The sequence below is a fragment of the Heterocephalus glaber genome, unplaced genomic scaffold (assembly GCF_053883595.1).
Source record: "Heterocephalus glaber isolate CG9 unplaced genomic scaffold, H.glaber_assembly_v1.0 deba00000943, whole genome shotgun sequence".
NCBI classification, from domain to species: Eukaryota; Metazoa; Chordata; class Mammalia; order Rodentia; family Bathyergidae; genus Heterocephalus; species Heterocephalus glaber.
This window is the reverse complement of record NW_028258175.1, coordinates 7,849,359-7,872,376: the sequence shown is the minus strand read 5'-3', so window position 1 is coordinate 7,872,376 and position 23,018 is coordinate 7,849,359. Positions and strand designations below refer to the sequence as shown.

At 37.6% G+C, this 23,018-nt stretch overlaps 3 protein-coding genes across 22 annotated transcripts in view; 2 read left to right on the top strand and 1 right to left on the bottom strand.

The window, feature by feature from the left end:
• Nucleotides 1-19,187, top strand: part of Acsm3 (acyl-CoA synthetase medium chain family member 3) — a 35,164-nt gene extending 15,977 nt beyond the window's left edge. For 4 of the 9 annotated variants that reach the window (XM_004855898.4, XM_013076329.3, XM_087208892.1 and 1 more), the window contains exons 9-14: nt 1,157-1,237; nt 2,610-2,711; nt 3,772-3,899; nt 4,004-4,103; nt 11,467-11,586; nt 12,185-12,456. In XM_004855898.4, the coding sequence (XP_004855955.1) occupies nt 1,157-1,237; nt 2,610-2,711; nt 3,772-3,899; nt 4,004-4,103; nt 11,467-11,586; nt 12,185-12,271 (618 nt within the window). In that variant the 3' untranslated portion in view covers nt 12,272-12,456. Of the gene's footprint in view, nt 1-1,156; nt 1,238-2,609; nt 2,712-3,771; nt 3,900-4,003; nt 4,104-11,466; nt 11,587-12,184; nt 12,457-18,040 lie in introns of those variants that run through there. The other 5 variants (XM_087208893.1, XM_087208894.1, XM_021237286.2 and 2 more) reach the window with 3 other exon arrangements.
• Nucleotides 1-22,335, bottom strand: part of Eri2 (ERI1 exoribonuclease family member 2) — a 74,997-nt gene extending 52,662 nt beyond the window's left edge. The window contains exons 1-9 of one of the 4 annotated variants that reach the window (XM_004855896.4): nt 22,159-22,335; nt 19,772-19,839; nt 19,605-19,688; nt 18,815-18,942; nt 18,058-18,214; nt 16,531-16,631; nt 16,228-16,309; nt 15,400-15,488; nt 11,439-15,221 (exon numbers count right to left, since the gene is read on the bottom strand). In XM_004855896.4, coding sequence (XP_004855953.1) covers nt 13,884-15,221; nt 15,400-15,488; nt 16,228-16,309; nt 16,531-16,631; nt 18,058-18,214; nt 18,815-18,942; nt 19,605-19,688; nt 19,772-19,839; nt 22,159-22,181 — 2,070 coding nt within the window. In that variant the 5' untranslated portion in view covers nt 22,182-22,335 and the 3' untranslated portion in view covers nt 11,439-13,883. Of the gene's footprint in view, nt 1-11,438; nt 15,222-15,399; nt 15,489-16,227; nt 16,310-16,530; nt 16,632-18,057; nt 18,215-18,814; nt 18,943-19,604; nt 19,689-19,771; nt 19,840-22,158 lie in introns of those variants that run through there. The other 3 variants (XM_021237283.2, XM_087208890.1, XM_087208889.1) reach the window with 3 other exon arrangements.
• Rexo5 (RNA exonuclease 5) overlaps nt 22,247-23,018 on the top strand; it is a 67,257-nt gene continuing 66,485 nt past the window's right edge. For 7 of the 9 annotated variants that reach the window (XR_015450389.1, XR_015450388.1, XM_087208885.1 and 4 more), the window contains exons 1-2: nt 22,388-22,527; nt 22,673-22,814. Coding sequence is in view for 6 of the 9 variants with exons in the window: in XM_087208885.1 (XP_087065011.1) it covers nt 22,493-22,527; nt 22,673-22,814 (177 nt within the window). In the remaining 3 variants the exon portion in view is untranslated. Of the gene's footprint in view, nt 22,528-22,672; nt 22,815-23,018 lie in introns of all 9 variants that reach the window. The other 2 variants (XM_087208884.1, XM_087208888.1) reach the window with 2 other exon arrangements.

Genomic DNA, 23,018 nt, shown 5'->3' with positions numbered 1-23,018 from the left:
AGCTCTTGGCAAAACACCTCCCCTCCATTACTACTATTTTGTTTAGCCATTTATTGAGGAAAAACTGCTATTAACTGATCAGGGTGAGAGCTTACAGTTCTTCTGTTTGTTTTGTGACAGTACTGAACCCAGAATCTTCACACCAAACTATCTATCCAGCACTTTTTTTTTTGGAACCCAAGGCCTTTGCACTAAACTACATTCCCACTCCTTTTTTACTTTGAGATAGGGTCTTGTTAAGTCACTAAATTACCTGGGCTCGGCTTGAACTCAGTCTTCCTGTGTCAGGCTTCTAGGGTGCTGGGATTACAGGCATATGCCACAACACCTGCTTACAGTTTTTTCTTTTTAATGAAAACATATTGAATGTACTGAAAGAGGGCTTTCTCCCTCAAGTGATAGGGAACTTTCTAAGATCTGCCTCAAAGCGGAAACCGCTGGCTGAGCTCCTTGTTACTCAAAATATCAAGTCTGGTGGACAACTACTTGGCAAAGAGTTTACTCCTTCACAGGAATTTTTTTTTTTGGTACCAGGGATTGAACTTGGGACCTTGCGCTTGGGAGGCAGGCAGCAGAACCACTGAGCTACATCCCCAGCCCTCACAAGCATATTTTAAAGGGGTTCTGGAGCTCACAGAGTTAAGAATAAGAAGAGCTCTGAAGAAAATTAATACGATAAGAACAAAAGTGGTTATTTCATAGAAGAAGGAGGGGGTAAGATGGAGCCGATAAGGGAAAGGTTGAAAGAAACTGTTTGCATTGTGTCTTTTTATAATGCTTCAGTCTGTGTTTCAACTTATAATGATTAACGTATTACCCTGTCAACAATTAAAATAACAAAAATACATAAAAACAAAAACTGACAACTTATTTAAACAGAATCAGCGTAAGTATTTTGTTACTATGAGTACAAATATTGACATAACTGTTTTAATAAATATGGATATTTTAGTAATTATAAATTTATTGTCTCATAACTTTCTTATATATGTTTGTTTTGTAAATCTCGACACTTCATGACAGTAGAGATATTGTTTTATTTTGAGCCTGGTTCATAATAATTTCTTAATAAATAATTTTTTAATGAATGCATGATAGCTGAATAAATTTTAAGTTATTTATTTATAATACCTAACTTTTTCTCCTTCTTAACTAGGTGCTAATCTGTGGAAATTTTAAGGGAATGAAAATTAAGCCTGGCTCAATGGGAAAACCTTCTCCTGCTTTTAATGTTAAGGTTTGCTCATCTCCTGTCAGGAGAATGTTTAACAATCCAATCTGTTTCCTACTTATCTCCATATACATTCCTTGTTTGGGTGATGATTCCATGTTATTCCAATGATAACTTAATTTCTGTGGGAAGATGAAGAGGTTAGAAATGTTAGCTTCATAGTCCCCATTATTTTGCAAAAACCTATATTTTACATTTGGTTAAGGATTTTATAGATATTAATCCATTTAATTCCCAGAAGGAACCTAAAGACATGTTAACATTAGAACTATTTTACAGATGATGGTACAGAAAGGTAAAGGAACTCACCCAAGGTCACACAGCTAATAGCTGCTAAAAAGGAATACATCAAGCAATCTGAATCCAATACCTATACTCTCACCCATGGTGCCACCCCATTCTTGTGAGGGGAATAAGGACCTCCAGAGGGAATCAACTAGGCCAAAAGAGGCACAAATTCACAGTGGTTGCAGCACTCTCTCTCTGCCTGCCTGGCCACTTTCAGGCTTTCGGTAACCATGGCTATTACTGCCCCTTGATGCTGCAGAGCATTCTATTTCCACATCTGCACACTCTCTTCAGGGTTAGAATTAGTCTTAAATCAACCCAGTTTCAAAGTAATGGATAGCCAAAGGAACTTATGCTATACTAAAGAGAAAGCAACAGTGACCAAAAGGCAAAATGGATGAATTTCTAGAGCAGAGAGCTCAGATCCAAATGTAAATTATTTGTAGACTACTAGATCAATGCATCCCAAGTTCATCTGATCATAAGAATCACATGGTTACTTGTTTAAAATACTAATTCTCAGGACCCTTCCATGGAGAGTCTGATTTAATAGATTTGGTGTGGAATATTGAAATATATGGGTTTTTTGTGTTTTTTTTTGAGACAAGGTCTCAACTATATAGTTCAAACTGCCCTTGAACTCACTATTTAACCCAGGCTGGCCTTGCAGTAATCCTCCTGCCTCAGCCTTCCGATTACAGATGTTCACCACCATGCCAGGCAAAACTGTGTTTTTAATGAGATATATTGCTAAGTGATAAAAGCAGTTTGTGAAAATATATATTATAAAGTAATCCTATTGTTTTCTATGCCTATGGTATCTCAAAGGATATTACCAAAATATGCTTGTTACTGGAAGATAGCATTTAAGAAAATTTTTATTCTTTTTTCACATTTTGCTAATCTGCATTTGATAATATTTTATGCAACAAGAATTTAAATAAATATTTTTTCTTAGGAATTTCAAGTACACTTAAAATATATTTGGAGTCTGCATCCTTCAATGGTAAAATAAAAAGAACATGTAAAGTTGAAATTTAAGGTGTGGAATTAAATAAAAATTTTGTTAAAGTGTTCTATTTTATCCTAGATTTTAGATGAAAATGGCAATGTTCTACCTCCTGGACAAGAAGGAGATATTGGCATTCAAGTTCTACCTAATAGACCACTTGGCTTTTTTACTCATTATGTAGTAAGAAATTTATTGTTAAAACTTCTTATTTTCTATTTATTTCTCAAAAGTGCTTGATTACTGTCCCTTTGTCCCCAAACACACCTTTGGCCCTTTTGAGAAATTAATTGTCCCGAATAGTAATTCCACAGACAGAGAACTGAAGAAGCACCCAAATGACTGCTTAAAAGCACATCAGTCCTCCCTAGGCTACATCACCACCATTGCAAGAGGAAAGGAGTCCCAGAAAGACCTATGTGCTCTTAATATCCACCGATCCTTTACCTATCACCTAGGACTCATTCATTGTCCTGACTTTTGATTGGTGTTCTCCCTTCTTAAGAGCAGCAGGAAGAATAGGGAATGGTACAGTGGAATTAAGTAAATCCCTTCAACTAGAGGAGTTTGAGCTCTGGTTTGTAAGTATATTTCATCTCCCACCATGGTATACAAATTAGAGCAAAGTTTATGGTAATATAATAGGGTCCAGGTCCAAGTTCTACTTGCCAGTCAACTTGACATGTGACAATTCATTTTTCTTCTTATGCCAAAATTACAGAACCAGTTTTGTCATTATGTAAAATGACACAAACAACAAAACTTGTCTTCTCTTTGAATTATTAGGGGTCAGTGCCTTCTTTTAACTGAATATTCACTTATCTCTCTTCCTACTAATATTAATCAACTAGCAAAAGACTTGAGTTAGCATATGCCGCTGAGCTCTGAGCTCTTGCAACATTTATTTTATAATCTAAGAAAATTCTCAAGAAGAGGGTGGCTAGTCTTTGTAACTGCAGTTTACCTTTCTTATCTTAGGCTAGATCCATGCTGAAATTTCATCCCTATTTCACACTCTGGCTCCTTTTCATTCTAAGACTTCTCAAAGGAGCCACACGTTCTTTTTCTTGGAACATTTAGGCATCCAACTGAACCAGAGTCACATTCAAAATAATATTAACAGGGGCTGGGGATTTAGCTCAGTGGTTCTGGCACCTGCCTTGCAGGCACAAGGTCCCGAGTTCAATCCCTGGTACCAAAAAAAAGAAAAAATAATATTAACAAATGCTCTTTGTTTTGGCAGGATAATCCTTCAAAAACAACTTCAACTCTACGAGGCAGTTTCTACATCACTGGGGACAGAGCGTATATGGATGAAGACGGATATTTCTGGTTTGTTGCAAGATCCGATGATATTATATTATCCTCTGGGTAATTTTCTTCTTCATCTGTACATATGTCTGTGCTAACTGACCATCAGAATTCTCGAGTGAATATCTAACTCACCCTTATAAATTCCTGCTGTGTCTTCCCAGTTACAGAATTGGTCCATTTGAGGTAGAAAGTGCCCTTAATGAACACCCTTCAGTCGCGGAGTCAGCTGTTGTCAGAAGCCCAGACCCCATCAGAGGAGAGGTAAAAGAGCTTATTCATCTCAACTTTGTAATTTGTTGGCAATCTAATGCATACTGTTAAACAGTACTTCACTAAAACAAACACACAAATGCTTCCTGTACCAAATGTACAAGATAAAAAATTTTGACTAAATGCAAGTCAGACAGAAATGTGCTAGCTAGAAGGAACTGCTACAGAATAAGACTGAAAAGCATATACTAGAATGAATTCGAATCCCTTCTATGAAGAGCTGGAGCAAAGATGGGACAGATGCCAGTACTGCTCCCTCCGGGATGGGGCTACAGAAGTCAACTGGATCAAGTTGTTACTTGATCTGGAAACCAATAAGGTCCTTATATTGCACAGGAGGATAAGCCGATATTGGGTATCAAGGGTGAGAGGAAGATCAGAGGCAGAAACAGAGGCAAATATGAGCAGGCTATGTAGACAGATAAGTAATAGTTTCAGGAAATAAGCAAAGACAGAGTCCTGAAAACCCCCTATTGTGGGTGAACACATGGTAGTTTGGGCTTAAAGGTACCATGCCACTCTCTCCAGGCCACTTGTGCCAGCCAAGGTCTGCTGGATTTTGCTTGTGTGTCTAGAAGCATGTCTCCAGGGTTTATCTGAGGTGGACTACCTGTTCCCACAAATACTTCTCCAACCCACATCCATTCTAACATTGAACCAAGTTTGGAGATGATAATGGTGTCAGTGCAAGAGCAGGACTTCCTGTACCATGTATTTAAGTTCCTTATCTTAAATCCTGATGTAGGGCTCGAGGCCCCAGATACATGACAGGGTTACAAGGTATTCAATCTTAGGGGTTGAATAAGTTATTAAGGTAAGAATGAGGTGTGTCTTGATGTACATTGAGGGTGGATCTCTCCCCAGGACTGATTCTCCTAACTGGATCTTTGATGCCAGAGAACCCATAAGTCTTTCTGAATGGCCTGACACTGTTTTGGACATTGATGAATGGCTGACATGTGTTAGTCTGGAAAGCTGCTAGGATGAAAGCCCCTATTTCCTACTGGAGGTAGATAAGAGGAGAGCATAGGTCAGTGATTACTGAAGTTTGTCTCTTCCCTGACTCCACTGGCAAGGTTTCGTGAGTGTCAAGTGCCTACCATACCTCTTTGCTAGCAGGTGCTTACTTGGGACAGGATGGTCTTGGGATAGGGCTTAGATTAGCCTCAGCAAAGGGAAAAGTTTGGCCAGTTTCCCAACACTGGTGGACTGCAACATTTCCTGGTAGAAGATGCAGGTGGGTATTTCAAATGAAGTGTGCGCTGCACAAAATGGCCATGTGCTGCATGAGAGACAGCTCTTTTCCTTCTGGTGGCAAGCTTATTCTAGTGAGGCTGGGTTGTTCTCCAGGTTAACAGACCAGCCAGGTCTTTGATTAGACAGTATGTTCCAGGATTGATCAAAAGCAGATAAAATGAAGACTTGTGGACAATATCCCCAATACGGGTCATTTTTATCTACCATAGTCTTGAAATAGTGTGTACATTTTCATGTTGTTGACTTGTTTTATTTTTTTGTGGTACCAGGGATTGATCTCAAGACCTTGTGCTTGTGAGGCAGGTGCAGCACCACTGAGCTAAATCCCAGGCCTGCTGACTATTTCATTTTGTTGTTTTTGGTACCAGGGATCGAATTCTTTTTTTTTTTTCCCCATTAAGTTTATTGGTACTTTTTAGGTATAAAATATAGTTACATTCATCATTGGGATCTTGTACCATTACATGAGTATCTTGGTTCTTATTTTTTTTTCCCCTTCCCCTGCCCTCCCTTCACCCCCTCCACCCTTCCCTATTTGCAAAGATTTTGTTTCCATTTTTTTCCTTTTCTCATATTTTCCCCCTTTTTTCCTTTCCCCTACCTCTCCCACTTCCTCTGCTCCTTTAGACCTTTATTTCCTATTATATAATATCAATTATACTTTTTAAAATTTAAAATATCAAGACCTAGGAGAAATTACCACAGATTTTACAAAATTTAAAAAGATATAGAAAGCATATTTCAAAAATCTGTTTTGAAATAAATTTGACATCTTCTAAGAAGTACCCTGGAAGACAAATTAATGAAACTCTGGAGGAAATATAAAATTTGAATAGCACCTATTAAAGAAAGTATATTCCTAGCTTGAAAACCTACCTATATGACAACAGCAGGCTCATATACATTTTAACTGATAAATTATATCAAACATTTAAAGCAGAAAAAAAAAGAACACTTCTCCCCTCATTTGAGGAACTCAACATTGTGCTAATCCTAAAACTGGACAAAGATAATGGAAGAAAAAAGTATGAACATAGATAGAAATTTGTTTAACAAAACAAACTATTAGAAGTCAGATTTGGCAGTATGTAGAAAGTGGTTTTGTTATAAGGATGGCAGGGTTGGTTCAGCACTGGAAGATCCACCCCCAAAAGTCATCATTTTAACAGAGGAAAGCAAAAAGCCATATGATCCTGCCACTAGTTGGAGAAAAAGTATTGGACTAAATTCTATAGCTGTTCATGGTAAAAGCTATCAGGAGACTAGAAGTAGAAAGGAACCTTCTCAACAGATTAAAGACATGTACTCCATACTTCCAGTGAGAACGCCTTATATGAATGGAGAAGATACAATGCTTTCTCCATAAGGTGGGGAACAAGGGCAGATATGCTTACTCTTTATCTGTCCATTAAGCTTTGAAACCTAGGCCCAACCGAAATAGTCTGGCAATAAAATGACACAATTAGGATAGGATTGGCAAGGTAGAAGCAAAATCTTTATATGCAGATGAAATGATCATCTACAGAGAAAATACTAAAAAATCTCTAGGAGCCCCTAGAACTTGAATTTAGCAGGATTAGAAAACACAAGGTATATATAAAAATTCAGGTCTGTGTATACTTGGTATAAATGAAGAATTGGATATTGAAATTTAAAAGTTATGTAGGGGTACAAAGGACCTAGAAAAGTTTTTAAAAAACCAAAAAAAACCACCCCAGTGTTGGAAGACGTTTAGTACCTAATTTTAAGACTTCCTCTAAAGCTAAGTAATCAAGGCAGTGTTGGTTAAAGGAAAGACATATAGATCATTTGAATAAAATAGAGAATCTAGAAAGAGAACCACACATATATGGTCCACTGAGTTTTGAAAGATTATTTAACATTAGCATTTTACAGAATATAAACTCAATTCAAGACCCGAGGAAAAGACAGTGTTTTCAGCAAATGGCACTAGAATACCTGGTGTCCGTATATAAAAAATTAACCTCAACCCTTTATTTCCATACATAAAAATAACTTGAAGGGATCTATGAACCTAAATAAGAAAGCCTAAAAGTATAAAACTTTAAGAAGAAATTATAAGGGAAAATGTTTACAAATTTAGGGTAGGCAAGAATTTCCTAGGATACAAAAGACATGATGTATAAAAGAAAAAAATTGATAAATGAGATTCCATCAAAATTTAGAACTTTAAATGACATAATTAAAATAAAGAGTAGTCCTTAAACAGACCATATTTCCAATGCATATAACCTATGACCAGAATATATAAAGAACTCTTATAGCTCATTAATAGACAACCCAATTAAAAAGTAGACACAAGAAGATGATAAGTAGCCAGTACAGCACAAGGAAAGGTGTGCAACTCTAGAATCAGAAAAATACTAATCAGTACAATAACAAGATTGAATTATACACTCATTAGGGAGATGAAGTTAAAAGTTTTAAAAGCCTTGTCATGACTTTTTCTTTTTGTTGGATTCTCCCCCTTTGCGTTTGTCATGCCCAATGGATTCATTCTGCTGGGTTTCCTGGGGTTGTGATACTCATTGTCTTTTCCTAGGGTATTGTCTAAAATTTTTTGGAGTGCCGGTTTGGTATTCATGAAGTTCCTGAGGTGCTCTTTATCATGAAAGTATCTTATTTCTCCATCAATTTTGAAAGATAGTTTTGCAGGGTACTTCAATCTGGGTTGGAGGCTGTTTTCCTTTAGGGCTTGAAATACATCACTCCAAGCTCTTCCTGCCTGGAGGGTTTGCATTGAGAAGTCTGCTGTGATTCTGATGGGTTTTCCTTTGTATGTGATTTCTTTTCTCTCACTGCTTGTAGAATTTTGTTCTGTTGGATTTCTGGAATCCTATTATATGCCTATGTGTAGATTTTTTTTGATCAAGGCTAGTTGGAGTCCTATATGCCTCACTTATCTTTTCCCCTGCTTGGGAAGTTTTTTGCCATCACTTCTGTGAACAGTTTTTTATGTCATCTGCACTCTCTCCTCTTTCTTCATTGACTCCAATCAGTCTTATGTTCTTTGCATCGTCTAGCAGCTGCTGGATTGATTTCTCGTGGTCCCTTACAATTTTAAAGCAAATTTTCTTTTCCTGGTCACTAATTGCAATCTTATCTTCTATATCTGAAATTCTGTCCTCACAATGGTTTATTCTGCTGTGCAAACTTTTGATGGGAGTTTTTAAATCTCCTGGAAATCTGTTTGCATCTGTTTTATGGATTCCATTTGTTTCCTATGTTGGGATTCCATAATGTTCCTCAGATCCTCTATTTTTTTATCTGTGTCCTCTCTAGATTTATTAACCATGTGTTGCACTATGAGTACAATCTTTGCTGTTATCTGAGTAATTATTTCTGATTTCATTTTTCCCAGATCCTCTTTTGTTGCCAGTTCAGAGAGTCCAGGTGGTTGAGTATCAGATTGTTCCATCTCGTTTCCCTTTGGGGTTGATGTAGGTGACCCGGAAGTCTGTTTTTGAGGCTTGCTTATGTGTCTTTTCATTTCCATGGGTGTGGGGGGGGGCTTCTGGCACCCATGGGGCTCACCTTCTCTGCCCTAGGAGTGTGGAATGGCAGTGGCCAGGGATCGAACTCTTGACCTTGCGCTTGCGCGGCAGGTACCAGAACTCCTGAGCTAAATCCCTGGCCTTCGCTATTTTAAATAGTCTTGCAGTTGTTTAACTTTAAAACTCCCTAACACTATCAGATAAACACAGCTTTTGAGTTTTCATAAATATTTAATTTTTTGATAAATTATCCAAATGCAAATAAGAGTTTAAAATGAATTATTTTAATAATTTAACTGCTGTTTTGATATTTTTAAAACACATTCTTAGTTGATTTTCACACTTTAACATTTTTAGAAATTTTACACGGTTACTTTGTGTTCAAACTTATTTTCAGCCAAGGAGTTATTTTATCTATTTAATTCCATTTTCACAATTTTTAAAATGTGTTTTCTATAAGCCTTCTTTAAGGACAGTAGGGATAAAGGAATGGATAATTTGTAATTGTTATTTCTGAAAATATTTAATTTTAAAACTATTTTAATATTGGAATGTGAAATAAAGAGCTGAGAAATATTTGTTTGGATCACATACCTCTTGAGAATTTGAAAAAGGCCATAGTCCACTGTTGTACTTAGGCAATGATGGAAATGTTCTATATTTGTACTATCCAATATAAAAAACACATGGCTATCAATCACTTGAAATGTGGCTGGTGTGACTGAGAAATTTTAATTTTATTTAATCGAAATTAACTTAAAGTCACATATTGCTAGTGGCTACCATATTGAAAGCATGTGCATAGTCTTCCCAGAAAAAATACAAGATTTTGCCTCAAATTCCAGGTTAAAAAACAAAAATCAAAGCCTATTTCTTGGTACTTTTACTACTGCACCTAAGAGCTATCATTTTTTATGACTTAATGTGTCCTAGGCATTACTCTAAATCCTACATCTGTGTTAATTAACCCTCACAACTCTTATAGAAAAGGAACTGAGGCACACAGAGATGACCTAACTTGCTCAAGATTTTATAACAGTGATTTGAACGCCGGTTGTCTGACTTCCAAGTTCATACTATTAAACATAATGTTAACTACATTTCTTAACATTTTTTGTAATGGTTTGTAAAGACTGTTAGCAAAGTCCTAAAGGTAGTTTGCCTTTGACTCATTCAAATTATGCAAGGGTAATTTTTTAAATTCGTAAAAATGCTGATAAAGTCACAAAGCCAGAATTATCTCAAATTTTATAAAATGTTAAAAGTGAATAGGATAAAACTGTATCCATATCTAGATATATGCTTGGCTGCACAACTGCCCCATGACACATGCTAATTAGAAACATTCAAGGGTTTCGGAGAAAAATAAAAATGAGTAATTGCTCATAAAAGCTGCTCACTAGTGAACAATTTTCAATATGTGGAAAATTCATAACTGCAGGTCTTCATTTCTTATCATATGGCTGTTCTGAGTGATTTATTGCTTCAAATAATTCATCTTCAATTAATCCTGACTTGCAGATCAGGGTACCCAGGAAATGCTACCAGCTTATCTTTAAGCTGCACACATGAAACTGTAAATTTAGTATTTCAGTCACCTAAGTGAAGGATTTAATCATAAAACAGTTGGAGGTGACTCAGGGGACTATGCCCCTGAAGCAAAACACCATTCTCTGGCTGGTAATCTGGATCTGGAGGTGCTAGGTACCAACTAGTTGACTCATTTAGAGTCAAGCCCCCATGGGAAGCAGTGAAAGGTAATGCTGGCAGTATCCGTGGAGAGAACACGATTGACAGGACTCCAAATACATCCTTGAAGGGAGCTACACGTAAGGTATACCCTGTCTTCTCCATTTAAGGTCCAAAACTCTAGGCAGGATTTCCCAAAACTTTTCAATGAACTTTGGGGAACAAGATGTGTGATCATAAGGTGATGAAGTCTTTCCTGTCTTCTGCTGATTTGAGAGCTAGGCTACCACCATATTCACTCTTGTTCCTTGAGCCGATGTAAGTGGGTCAGAACACATCAAGTGGCTGTTGGAATCTTCAAAGCCACTTCAAAGAGAACATGGTCTCAGTGCGCTGTTCCCTTCAACAGGATATGACAAACTCAGTGTGACTACTGTTTATAAGGGCTCTCTTGAGTAGGGTCCTAGTAGCTAGGTTGGACCAGGCTGTGTTGTTACATGAGAGGCTTAGTGCATTGCCAACTTTCTGAGAAGAAACTTTATGAAAGAGATAGAAGATGAGGTGAAAGGATAGATATAATCAGAAACAAGGATAGATATAATCAAGGACAGATATAATCAGAAACAGGTCAGAAAGCAGATTTCAAATTGTAGTTAGATGAGAGGGTTCAAGTGTAGGTCATTTGCAAAGCGGGGGTCTCAGAGGCTTTCTTGTATTAGGTATAGATCAGGAGGTCTGGGAGTTAACTAGTTGGGATGGAGCTCTATTTAACCATCTGGTTCAGTCCACTAAGCATGAAGATTCTCAGTTAGAAAAGTAAATAAGACATACTAAAACAAAACAAAGCAAAAATATACAACTCATCTTTCTGATGTTTCAAATATTTATTTTAGGTAGTAAAGGCTTTTATTGTTCTGAACCCTGATTACAAGTCACATGAGCAAGAACAACTGAAAAAGGAGATTCAGGAGCATGTAAAAAAAACTACAGCACCTTACAAATATCCCAGAAAGGTAGGCATCCTAATTATGATAAATATCCATTCAGCGTTCTGAAAAAACTTCAGGTGTTTTTTTCCTTTTCACTGAACGTTTTCCTCAAACCTGCTACACAAAATGTTCCAAATGGAACTAATGACATATAGATAAGAATTAGAATTGTTGAGATTACAGTAACAGTCTAATTTATTTGGTCATTTGGCTCACTGGACTTGTAGTAAATACTAAATACCAAGAAAAACCAGCTGGGCACAGTGAGGCCCATCTGTAATCCCTGCATTCTGGGAGGCTGAGGCTGGAGGATCACAAGTTTGAGCCTAGCCTGGGCAACTTAGTAAGATCTTGTCTCAAAATGAAAAATATAAAAAGGGATGGGGATATAGTTCAGTCCAAAGGCCTTGGATTCAACCCCAAGTACCACAAACAAACAAAAAAATAACAAAAAAGAAAAAGAAAAATTTCAATAACACCCCTTTGTTTATCTTTTTACCAAAAACCAACCCCAATGGGTGCCCTTTCTTTCACCTAGAATTCATAATAAAACTATTAAATAATTGCTTTTATCTAAAGATAAAAACTTCTGGGCTAAATTTCTTCCTCTCGATACCAACAGGTAGAATTTATTGAAGAGCTACCAAAGACTGTCAGTGGGAAGATAAAAAGAAATGAGCTGAGGAAAAAAGAATGGAAAACAACTTAAATTCATTCCATTAATCATCATAGTATCTATAAAACAAACATGGTATTTACAAATCTATAGAATCCATAAGATTATGAAGAGGCGATAAAAAGGTTATGGCGGTATGCTTACAAACTGTTGAATGAAGACACTTTATGGTTACAAAATCAGAGGCTGAATTTTGAAATAAAATATCCAGTAAATTACTCTGCATTCAGTAAATGTTCCTGTAAGTAGGTAACATAAAAGAAAATGTCATCAACTGCTGAGGAATTCTTGAATGTACAGCACAGAAGCAGTTTCTGAACAAAATCTCTACTCCATTGGTTTTCAAACCTTCGTTGAATAATTTCGATACATTGATATATAAATTAGAACCAACCTTCAAGACTTAAAACTAAACAAGTTGTAAGTATTTATTTTTTGGTTATGTTGAGATGAGGTCTTGCTATGTATTTCAGGCTGGCCTTGAACTTACCACATAGCCCAGGCTGGCTTCAAACTCATGGCAATGGAGCCTCCCAAGGGCTGGCATTAACAGGTGTGCTCTACCACACATAGCTAGTTTTAGGAAAATAAAAATATCAGATTATCATAATTCTCAAAGTACCTAAGTGAAAATAAGACTAGGGATTTTTTTTTTTGATACAGGGGTCTCACATTATGGTTCAGGTTGACCTTGAACTCCCTATGTAGCCAGGCTGGCTTTGAGCTCATGGTGATCCTTCTGCCTCAGCCTCCCAAGTGCTGGGATTACAGTTGTATGCCACCACACCTGGCCTAGACTAGGAATTTTTATTAGCCACACTTCTATTCAAACATTTTAAAGATAGTTTAAAATTTGTTTCAAGGTCTAACTGTAAAAGACAGATATCATACACTATTGTTCCTTATTGTATTTAACCTAATAGAGTTTACAAAATATTTTATTTGTGGTTTTTCAAGAAAGTATGATAGGCTAGGGATGTAGTTCAGTGTTAGAGCACTTGCTTAGCATGTGTGAGGCTCTAGGTTCCATCCCTAGCACTGAAAAGAGAGTGACAGTGAGGGGGAGAGAGGGAGGGAGAGAGAGAGGGAGAGAGAGAGAATATGAATGATAAATAAGTTCATACTAATATATGAAATATAAATAAAACTGTAAGATATTACTACAATATTAATGTTTGGGAATTTAAGGAGCAGTTAGTATTTATACACGAACAAACACAACACGAATGTTAGACAACTGGTGAATGAAAGTAAAATGATATGAAATTTATTTTTTCTCAATTTGTGTGTGTGCGTATGTGTGTGTAACTGCTCCAATGTAGTCTACAGAGCTCAGATAAGTCTCCATAACTTCAGCCCCAGAGTATTTTTGTAAAAAAAATCTTCCCTGTACTAAAAGTTATACTGAAGCCAGGCATGAATGCACAAGCCTGTAATCCCAGCACTCTGGGGGGGTTGAGGTAGGAGGATCACAAGTTCAAATACAACCTGTAAAACTCAGTGACTTCAAGAGACCCTGACTCAAAAAAGGAGGAGAGGCTGGGGATTTAACTCATTGTGAAGGCCCTGGGTTCAATCCCCAGGACTGAAAATAAAAAAAAGTTGCACTGAAAATAAAAACATACTTTAGAGTAAAGAAAGTTTATCAATTCCTCATGGAAGGTCTGAGTCTCAGAGAATTTTTAGTCAAAAAACTTAAAGTTTTGGCATGAGTATGGCTTGTTTTTGGAGAACTAAAAGTGAGTCCCCCTGTGGAGTGAGAAAGAACTATGGTATTGGTTCTTTCCTTTTGAAGTGTTTGTTCCCATTTAAAATAATCACAACGTTTTCTGTTTTCTTGGTATTTCCCAATAGGACAACAATAGAAGACTTTCCCATGGTTTGGTCCATTATTAGAAACAACAAGTCTCTTAGATCTTCGGCCACACTTGCATAAGGGAGGTGTCATTTTCCCACTCTTCCAAGGCTCCTGTAGATTAACTGTAGATGTTAATATAGAGGGGAGAACTTTCAGGGAAGAACTTCTTACTGGAGAGCAATCAAGTGATATAGGCTTTTCTTCATGAATAATGAAGGCCTGTTTTTTTGCTGGTGGGAAAGCTGGAAGATTAGATGAATTCCTTTTAGTGCCACCTAAAAGAGGATGTTTCACCAAAACTGAATGATGAGATGCACTGGCATTAGCACTGCTGAGGGTAAATGATTTGCATTGAGGTAATTTAAAAGCAGAAGCATCTGAACCTGGATGTTTGGCTTCTTTTACATTATAAACAGTAGTGTGAGGACTCTTGTACACAAAAGACTGAGGAGTCTCAAATTTTTGAGGAGTTTCCTTGATGCCCTCAAGTTTTTCAGGACTTAGGGCTTTTGATTCTTTTAAAACCATTAACCTTTCTCCAGAATTAAATGAAGTATCTAAGTTTGTGTCACTTACAGGAGGTATACAATCTATATTTTCCTCAGGCTGAGATGCTGGCAGTAAAACTACATCTTCCCAATCAGCCAACATAGGGAAGCAGTCAACCGTAGAACTCATTTCCGTATCAGAGACATGATTAACAGATGGGATGGTGGTAGAAACAAGTACCAATGCTGAACCATGAGTAGAAGACTTAGATTTGGTTTTAAAAGCAAGATGTTCACTTTTTCTTTGCTTCTGCACATAGATAGGTGAATTCAAGCTGTGAGACTGAAACTGTCCCTGAGAAGTAGAGGGCTTAGTATTAAAAATAGATGAGCAACTTTTCATACTGTGAAGACTGGCTTTTATATTGTTCTCTGGTAGTAAGTGATGCTGCTGTACCTTTATGGGGGAATTCATACAAACAGAATTCCTTTGAATTTTTTCCTGAGCATTTACTGAATTTTTAGACTCCCTATCATATATTCTGGGATTCTGGATGCTAAAGTTGCAGGTGGATGTTTCTCCAACTTGATTTGTATTCAAATTTCTGGCCAAAAGGCTGGGATTCTTCTTGGGAACCTACATTTCACAGAAGATCCAACATCTTTAGAAACTATGCATTTATAATTTCTTCAGTAGACATGAGCAAAAAATGTCATTGGTTTTTAAGTGATCACATACATGAAATCCACATTTCAATGAACCCACGAATACTTGAGTTTGAGATGAAAGAATAAAAAGGCAAGACACCACTAACCTGTTTCAAACACCTTGTAATTTTCATTAGGCAACCATCCCTGATCATTTTCCAGGCAAGAAGAGCAGTATTCCGAGAATCATCCAACCCTGGGGAAACAGATATCAAATGCTGGATTAAGTGGTACCAGTGTAAAGAAATAATAGCAAAAAAAAAAAAAAATACCACTGAAGGAAAAGAGACATAGTGTGAGTTTAATGATTATCTACTGTTTTGTTTGTTTTTTGAGACAAGGTCTCTGACTTGAACTTACTATGTAGCTCAGGCTAACTTTAAACTCATAGAGATCCTCCTGCCTCAGTCTCCTGAGTACTGACATTACAGGTGTGTGCCACCACACCCAGCTTAATTATCTACTAATTTTAACAATAATAAATTGGGAAAGCTGTGGGAACATTACCAATTAAAGACAAAATCTACCATATTTACAGAGAACAATGTGAAAATCGGTTATACACTTTCCAAAAATGTGACCTGCAATCTGTAGGGACCAGAATTTTTGAATAACCAAATATTCTTGTTCAGTCTTTTTTACTAGTCCATTGTATTATTTGGGCACTTGTTTAATCTCAATCTGATTTGGCTACATAATTCTTTTCGTTCTTTTTAGCAACTAGAAATCCACTAGATGGCAGTCTTTATCTTAAATAGTTCACGAAATTGGTAATTCAAAAATTGGAAACAATTTGAATTGGAGACTAGGATCTTTTCTTTTTAGGCTGAAGGATATTCCTTATTAATGGCATTACCAAGAAATGGGACTCATGTGAAAGATTTTATAAATTTCAACTGCCTTATGTGATAAAATGATTTTTAATTTATACAAACCAGAATGTTCTCGTCCTGAGAATTCTATTCCCACTTCCTGCAAGGCACCACTTAGTCCTTTTGGTTTTCTTCTATAGAAAAGCTAATGAAATAAAGAAAGATATATCTAAAAATATGATTACTATTTGAAAGGCTATGCATTAATCATTTTTTGCAATTTTTATTGTGTTGTTTTAAAACATCTTGTAATGAATATGTGACCATTCACAAAAAAAATATTTTATTTGTGGAAACCCATGTGAGGGATAATATGTAATTATTTTTCAAAAGAAGGAAAGTGACCATGTCATCTTTGATCTTTACCTTGTAAGTTGCTCTGAGATCAATCCAAGAATTTAAGAACACAGGTTTTAACAGCTGTTTTCTTTTACACTCATACTCCAGGCAAACACCTAAGTCCCAGTCTTCATTAAGTACATTAAAATAGAACAAGATGATATAAATCAGAACAGTAAGATTTAACTGCTCTACTAATAACTAACATTGATATGGCTCATATTACTTTATATTTTTTATAACTGTTAATTACATTGGTGACTAAATTCCAAAATGATTTCTTATACACTGAACAAAACCTTGACTATTTCAGAAAGAAGAGTAAGATGTTAAATTACAAAGGCTGAATTTCCTATATGCTAGGAAAATATTAGTGTAATTGAGAAACCACATTTTATTGCAACTTGAGGCCAAATATGACTATTAATCTATGCTATAAAGAGTATAAACACTCTGTCAATGATTTTACAGTACTGCCAATGCTGCATCATGGTCATACAAAAGACATACTACTTTAAATGGTTCATTTTTTTCTTGATGTCTGTATTTGTAAATATTAAAGTACAAAGGCAAAAGTTGTGAGCTGAACGAAGACTCTTTATTAAAGGCCGCAATAAATAGTCTGATAAGGGTTTTCACTAAATTATCTTTGTCTGAATTTAGAAGAAGAGAGAGGAATATCTAGAAAGATTCTAAAAGTTAAGGTTTAAAAATTTAGCTATTCCAGAACCATAATATATATATTTTTTTGTATTAAATTCTTTTATTGGTACATTGTAGGTATACAACACAATTACATTTCTCATTGGGAATTGTACCTTTATATAATGCATCTTGGTTCTTATTTTTTCCCCATTCCTAGCCCTCCCTTCAAGCCCTCCACCCTTCCCTATTTACAAAGACTTTATTTCCATTTTTTCCATTTCTCATCATTTTTTCTTTTCCCTTCTTTCCTTTCCCCTGCCCCTCCCACTACCCCTACCCCTTTGGACCTTTTCTTCCTATTTTACATTATCGATTATTCATTCTAATAATTGGTACATTTTAGGTATACAATATAATGACATTCATCGTTGGAAATTTGCACCTTTGCATAGTCTCTCTTGGTTTTTATTTTTCACCCTTGCCCAGCCCTCCCTTCAACCCCTCCAGTCCTATTTACAAAGATTTTGTTCCTATTTTTCCATTTTCTCATATTAATCCCATTCCCTTCTATCCTTTCCCCTAGCCCTCCCACTCCCTTCCCCTTTGCCCCTTTTCTTCCTATCAGAACCATAATATTAAAAATATGAATGAGGGCCAGGGATTTAGCTCAGTGGTTCCACTGCCTGCCTTGCAAGTGCAAGGTCCCGAGTTTGATTCCTGGTTCAAAAAAAAAAAAAAAAATGAATGAATTTACTTTTTTGGTTGACATCTGCTAGCAACTCAATTTCTTTTCCTGGCTCAGGAGGTTAGCAAGTCTAATTCTAGATTAGCAAGTGTGAGATTAGAAATAAAGAATTACATAATGGTAATGCTACCCATTTGTGATTGACAGGCACAACTCATGTTTACCTGACCAGGTAACAAATGCACATAATTTTACTTCAGAAGTAGAAGGATCTGAAACCCCAGGAGTAAAAACAATTTTCTTCTCTTGCTGAATTTTATGAATCCATTTACAGAACTGAGACAAGCAAATCTTCAGAGGGACTCCTTCATCTATTTGAGCCTGATTAGAGAGTCACAAAATGTGAATTGAATAATCAAATTCCATTATTATCAAGCATATATTGTAACTATACATTGTTAGAAGATTAACAAAGAAGTCTTAACTAGGAAAAACTTTAAAGATGTTACGATACATGGGAGAGAAATATGACTGGAACTCAACAAGGTAAGAAAAACTAGGTTCACAAATCTCAAATCACACAAATATGATCCTATAGATCAATGATGGTGAACCTATGGCACATGTGCCGCAGCAGGCTGTTTGTTATCATTGAAGGTTCACCATTACTGGTATAGACTAACAGAAATAAAAGATAAATTTAAATCATTTTATTTCCATAACATAAATTTGATCTTTTTTTTCCTGCAACACTGGAGGACCAAACCCAGGGCTTCAAACATGCTAGGCAAGCACTGCAGCACTGAGCTAAACACCCCAGGCCTGGTCTTCATGTTTGTAACACTACTCTTTCTGATTTTTAAAACTTCCCATGGATTTCTGGAGAGGAATATTTTTCTCCTAACACTAAATAAGTCTAATTCCAAATGTACATAAGTTTTATTTTCATTTTGAAACTTATTACTGAATTTGTGATCATACCTGCTTTATGCCCGTCAGTTCCATGCAAAATTCAGAAAGAACTGGATGTTCTTGAGGTTGAACGTAAGCATGGAATTCAGATTCAATCTCTCCAGTTGATGTATTCAGCAGTACTGCTGGAAATTCAACTAAATGAAAGAATAAAATAACACTTGAACAAACAATTTCTAAATTAATGCTGTAGCCACTCTACATTAAATACACACTACTGTCATAATAGCATCATTGAACAGTTTCAGATGTACATGTACCAACACCCCATGATGTATTGTGTATCACAAACATGTACTAAAAAAAAATTTCAGTAAAAACATTATGACCAAGGCAATGTGACATAAAGTTACAATAAAGTTATGCCAAAGAATAAATCAAACTATTGAAGTTCTGTGTATATCAATTTATATTTATGGAGACTAGATGGAGGTTGAAATTTACTCCATTTCTGGTCTTTTTTTTCTTTTTTGTTACTAGGAATTGAACTCAGGGCCTTGCATTTGCCAGGCAGGCACTGCACCTCTGAGCTACATCCCCGGCTCTAATTTACTCCATTTTTGCAAAGGTGTTTGTTTGTTTGTTTAGTTTCTATGCAATTAAGGTTTTGTATGAAATTCCAAAATTATTTTATATAATGACACATTTACGTGGAAGAGATTTTGTTCCCTTGTATTAAAGACAGGTTTTATACTAAACCACCACGTTGTTTTCTTAAAGTGTTGGCTGATTTATATCAACCTTAAAAATGACCTTAAAAATCCACTGCTAAATTTATTCACTTTAAGTCTAGACTTACTTATTTCTTGGTTGTTGTGGTGCTTCCCATCATTCCAGCATGTAGACTCAAAATCAATGACAATTAAGTAGTCATATAATTGCTCTGCAAAAGATTAGAGTGTTATACTTCACCAATGCCAAAAGTGCAAGGCTACAAAATGTAAGGAAACTAAGCACAACACTTACTGGATTTGCTTCTGCCAAGATTCTCACTTGCTGGTGTAATTGACTTTCTCCTAATTAATCCAAGCTGCCTACAAATACAAAACAACCCAGTAAAATCAACGAACCCATTCACACTCCTGTTGAACAGGCTATCAAACTAATGGTACTGGACAAATGGCAAAACATTTTTTTTCTTTTTTTTTTGGCAAAACACTCATTAATTGTTGTGACTTAAGAGAAGCTGAACTGAACTTTAGAAGCAAAAGACCTGAGGGCTGGGGATTTGGCTCGGTGGTGCTACCACTTGCTTCGCAAGCACAAGGTCCAGAGTTCAATCCCTGGTACCAAAAAACCTGGGTTCTTGTACTACCATCCTCTTCTGGTTTTAGTAGTCACTTTACTTGCATAGCCTCATATATGTAAACAAAGGTTAATTTTATCTGCTCCCTTTACTGTATTTTACCATAATACCGAGGAATTCAAATGACTGTAGAGATAAGGATGTGAGGAAATCTTTAGTTACATTTTGCATTTTCCAACTACTTGTAACATATATAGCATAGTTCTGAGGACATAAGAATAACATAGGGCATGGTCCTAGAATATCTTTTAGTGAAATGGGAAAAAACAAAAGACACAGCAAAGATTGATAGTCTCAAGGCTGACAGTCTAAGGCTTGCCCCTCCTGCTAAGCTCACAAAGGTCACTACCTAGAAGATGAACTGCTGAAACACAGCTGCCTACCTCCCCATGTCTTAAAGATAAACTGTAAAAGCAACACTTACCTCCACCTCCCTACCCTTTGCTAAATTCTGCTTCTGTAAAATTCTGCTTGCTACCCCACCCTGGCTGAAGAATAGATAAATAGGAGAACAAACAGAGAAATGGGGCTCAGACTCTGGAAGGTGACTTCCACTGGGCCCCTAGCTAGCGAATAAACCTGCCTTCCCCTTCAAGTCTCTGAGTGCCACTCTCTTCCTTGGTCTGCCTGCTGAGTGCCATTTCATTAGGAATTTTAAAAATCTAGGTAAAGAAAAAAAAGACATCCATTAAATCATTGCAAGGTAGTCTATGATAGAGGACCCCCAAAGGCCATATGCTAGAGTCCAAAGAGAGGGAAAAGTTTACTGAGGTTTTAAGTGCAGGTGAGACAAACTCTGATGAACACGTAGTTGAAGCAGACACTTCCTCTTGTAGTTTTTAAAAAGAAATGTGAGGGCAGTGATATATGTGCACCCGTGTTCATAGTGGCACAGTTTGTAAGAACTAAAACTTTGAAACAGCCCAACTGCCCATCAACTGGAGACTGGATAAAGAAAATGTGGTGTTTTTTAAAAAAATAAAGTGGAGTACTACTCAGCCATAAAGAATGAGAAATTAGAGTCATGTATAGCTAAACAGATGCACATTGAGGCAAAACTCTTAAGGGAAATAAATAGGACAAATGTGTAAATACTGAATAGTTTCTCTGGTGTGAGAAACTGAAAGTGTAAATAAGAATCAAAATGTATAACAGATAATGTGAAATAGGAAGAAAAGGTGCAAAGGGGAAGGGGAAGTGGGAAGGATTGGGAAAAGGAAAGAATGGAATGGAATTAATATGAGAAAAAGAAAAAATGAAAACAAAGTCTTTGTAAATAGGGAGGGGCGGAGGGATTGAAGGAAGGGCAGGAGGAAAAAGAACCAAGATAGATTATGTAAAGGTACAGATCTCCAATGATGAATGTCATTATATTGTAAACCTAAAATGCATCAAATTAATTTAAAAAAAGAGGTGTGAGGTAAGCGTAGGGTTTTGGGATTAATAATTAGCATTTATTGCTTACTACATAGCAGGTGCTAAACTAACATAGGTGGGGGGGTTCGTTTAGTCAACAACTCTAGGAGGTAAGACATTTTTGCTACCCATGTTTTATGAATGAAAAAAACAACTAGGTCTTTTGTGAAAGCACACAGCTTTAGTATGTCAACCCAAGTCTGTCCAACTCTGAAGCCCATGCTACTCACTAATACATTACACTGCTATTCAAAGTCAGAAATGTGCACAGCATATTTAGAAATCAGAGAGAAGGCCACGATGTGAGTCACGTAAGGAATTAGAAGGATCACTTGGAAGTAGGGAGGCCAACAGCCTCATGGTTGCAGAGGCGCCCACCTGAGACCTCCCAACAAGCAACAGGGCGGTGTCGCCTCCAAGCGCTTCCCAGTCTGGAATGGCCAGACACTGGCTCAGGGTCGTGCAGACCGGACCCAGGGTTCCCCACACCTTCCACCCTCCCACGCTCAGAAGGTGGGTGAGGACTGGAGAACGAAATCCAGGTAAGGACTTTTCGGTGCGGTCAGAAACGCCAAGCCTACCCACAATGAAAGCCTACGAGCAACAGCCCGCCGGCAACCCCACCGCTTACCGCGCTAGCCGTTTGGTCGCCATGCCAGACACTTCCTGTTCTTGGAATTTCAACCGCCGGAAATCAGCCGGGCCACTTCCGGTCCGTTCAAACGCCCAGCGTTGAGGAGGAGGCGGTGAAGTCGGTGTCTCACGTTGTGTCTGAAGCGGCGGGAGGGTGTCCGGTCTGCAGTGCTTCTTGTCGTCGTCACCAGGACTCGCGGGCCGGGGGAGTGGTTTTAGGCGGAGAAGCCTCTCGGTAGCGCCCCCTTTTGTTTTTGCCTGCGGGCGGAGGCGGTTGGGTGCGGTTGGAGAGCCGCTTGGGAATCCGGCCTCGGACACCGACGGTTGTTGCGATGCGGCTGTGGCGTCCGCGGGCTGAGACCGATCCGTGGGTGTCTTCGCTTTTCAGGGTGGGCTGGGAGGGCGCTGTGCACAGTGAATTGAGAGGAAGCGAGGAAGATTAGAAGCTGTCAGGTGCGTGGCGCTCTCTCGGGTTCCGAGTTTCCTCAGTTTTAGCCGATTTTTGCCCACAGCTTCATGGAGACAGAGAAGGAAAAGACCGGGGAGCACCCCAGGAAGGACAGGAAGAGGAGGCAGGTCTCCAACCAGCTGGTCCGGGCGACAGAGCCGAGGAGAGCCTGTTGGGCTCTGAAGGACTTGCGGCCTGAGGCCAAGGTGAGCAGCGGGAGCCCCAGCCACTTTCTGGGTCCAGGACACGCGTCATGCTCACCGTCCCATGATCCTCACCGAACCTGATCTGTGAAAAAGGCGAGAATTTTGGCACTAATAGCACCTACCTCAGGGCTGTTAGTGGAGCTCACAGCTGGCATCCCTGGCATTTATTAAGAGCTAAATATACTTCATTCATTCCCCCAGTCA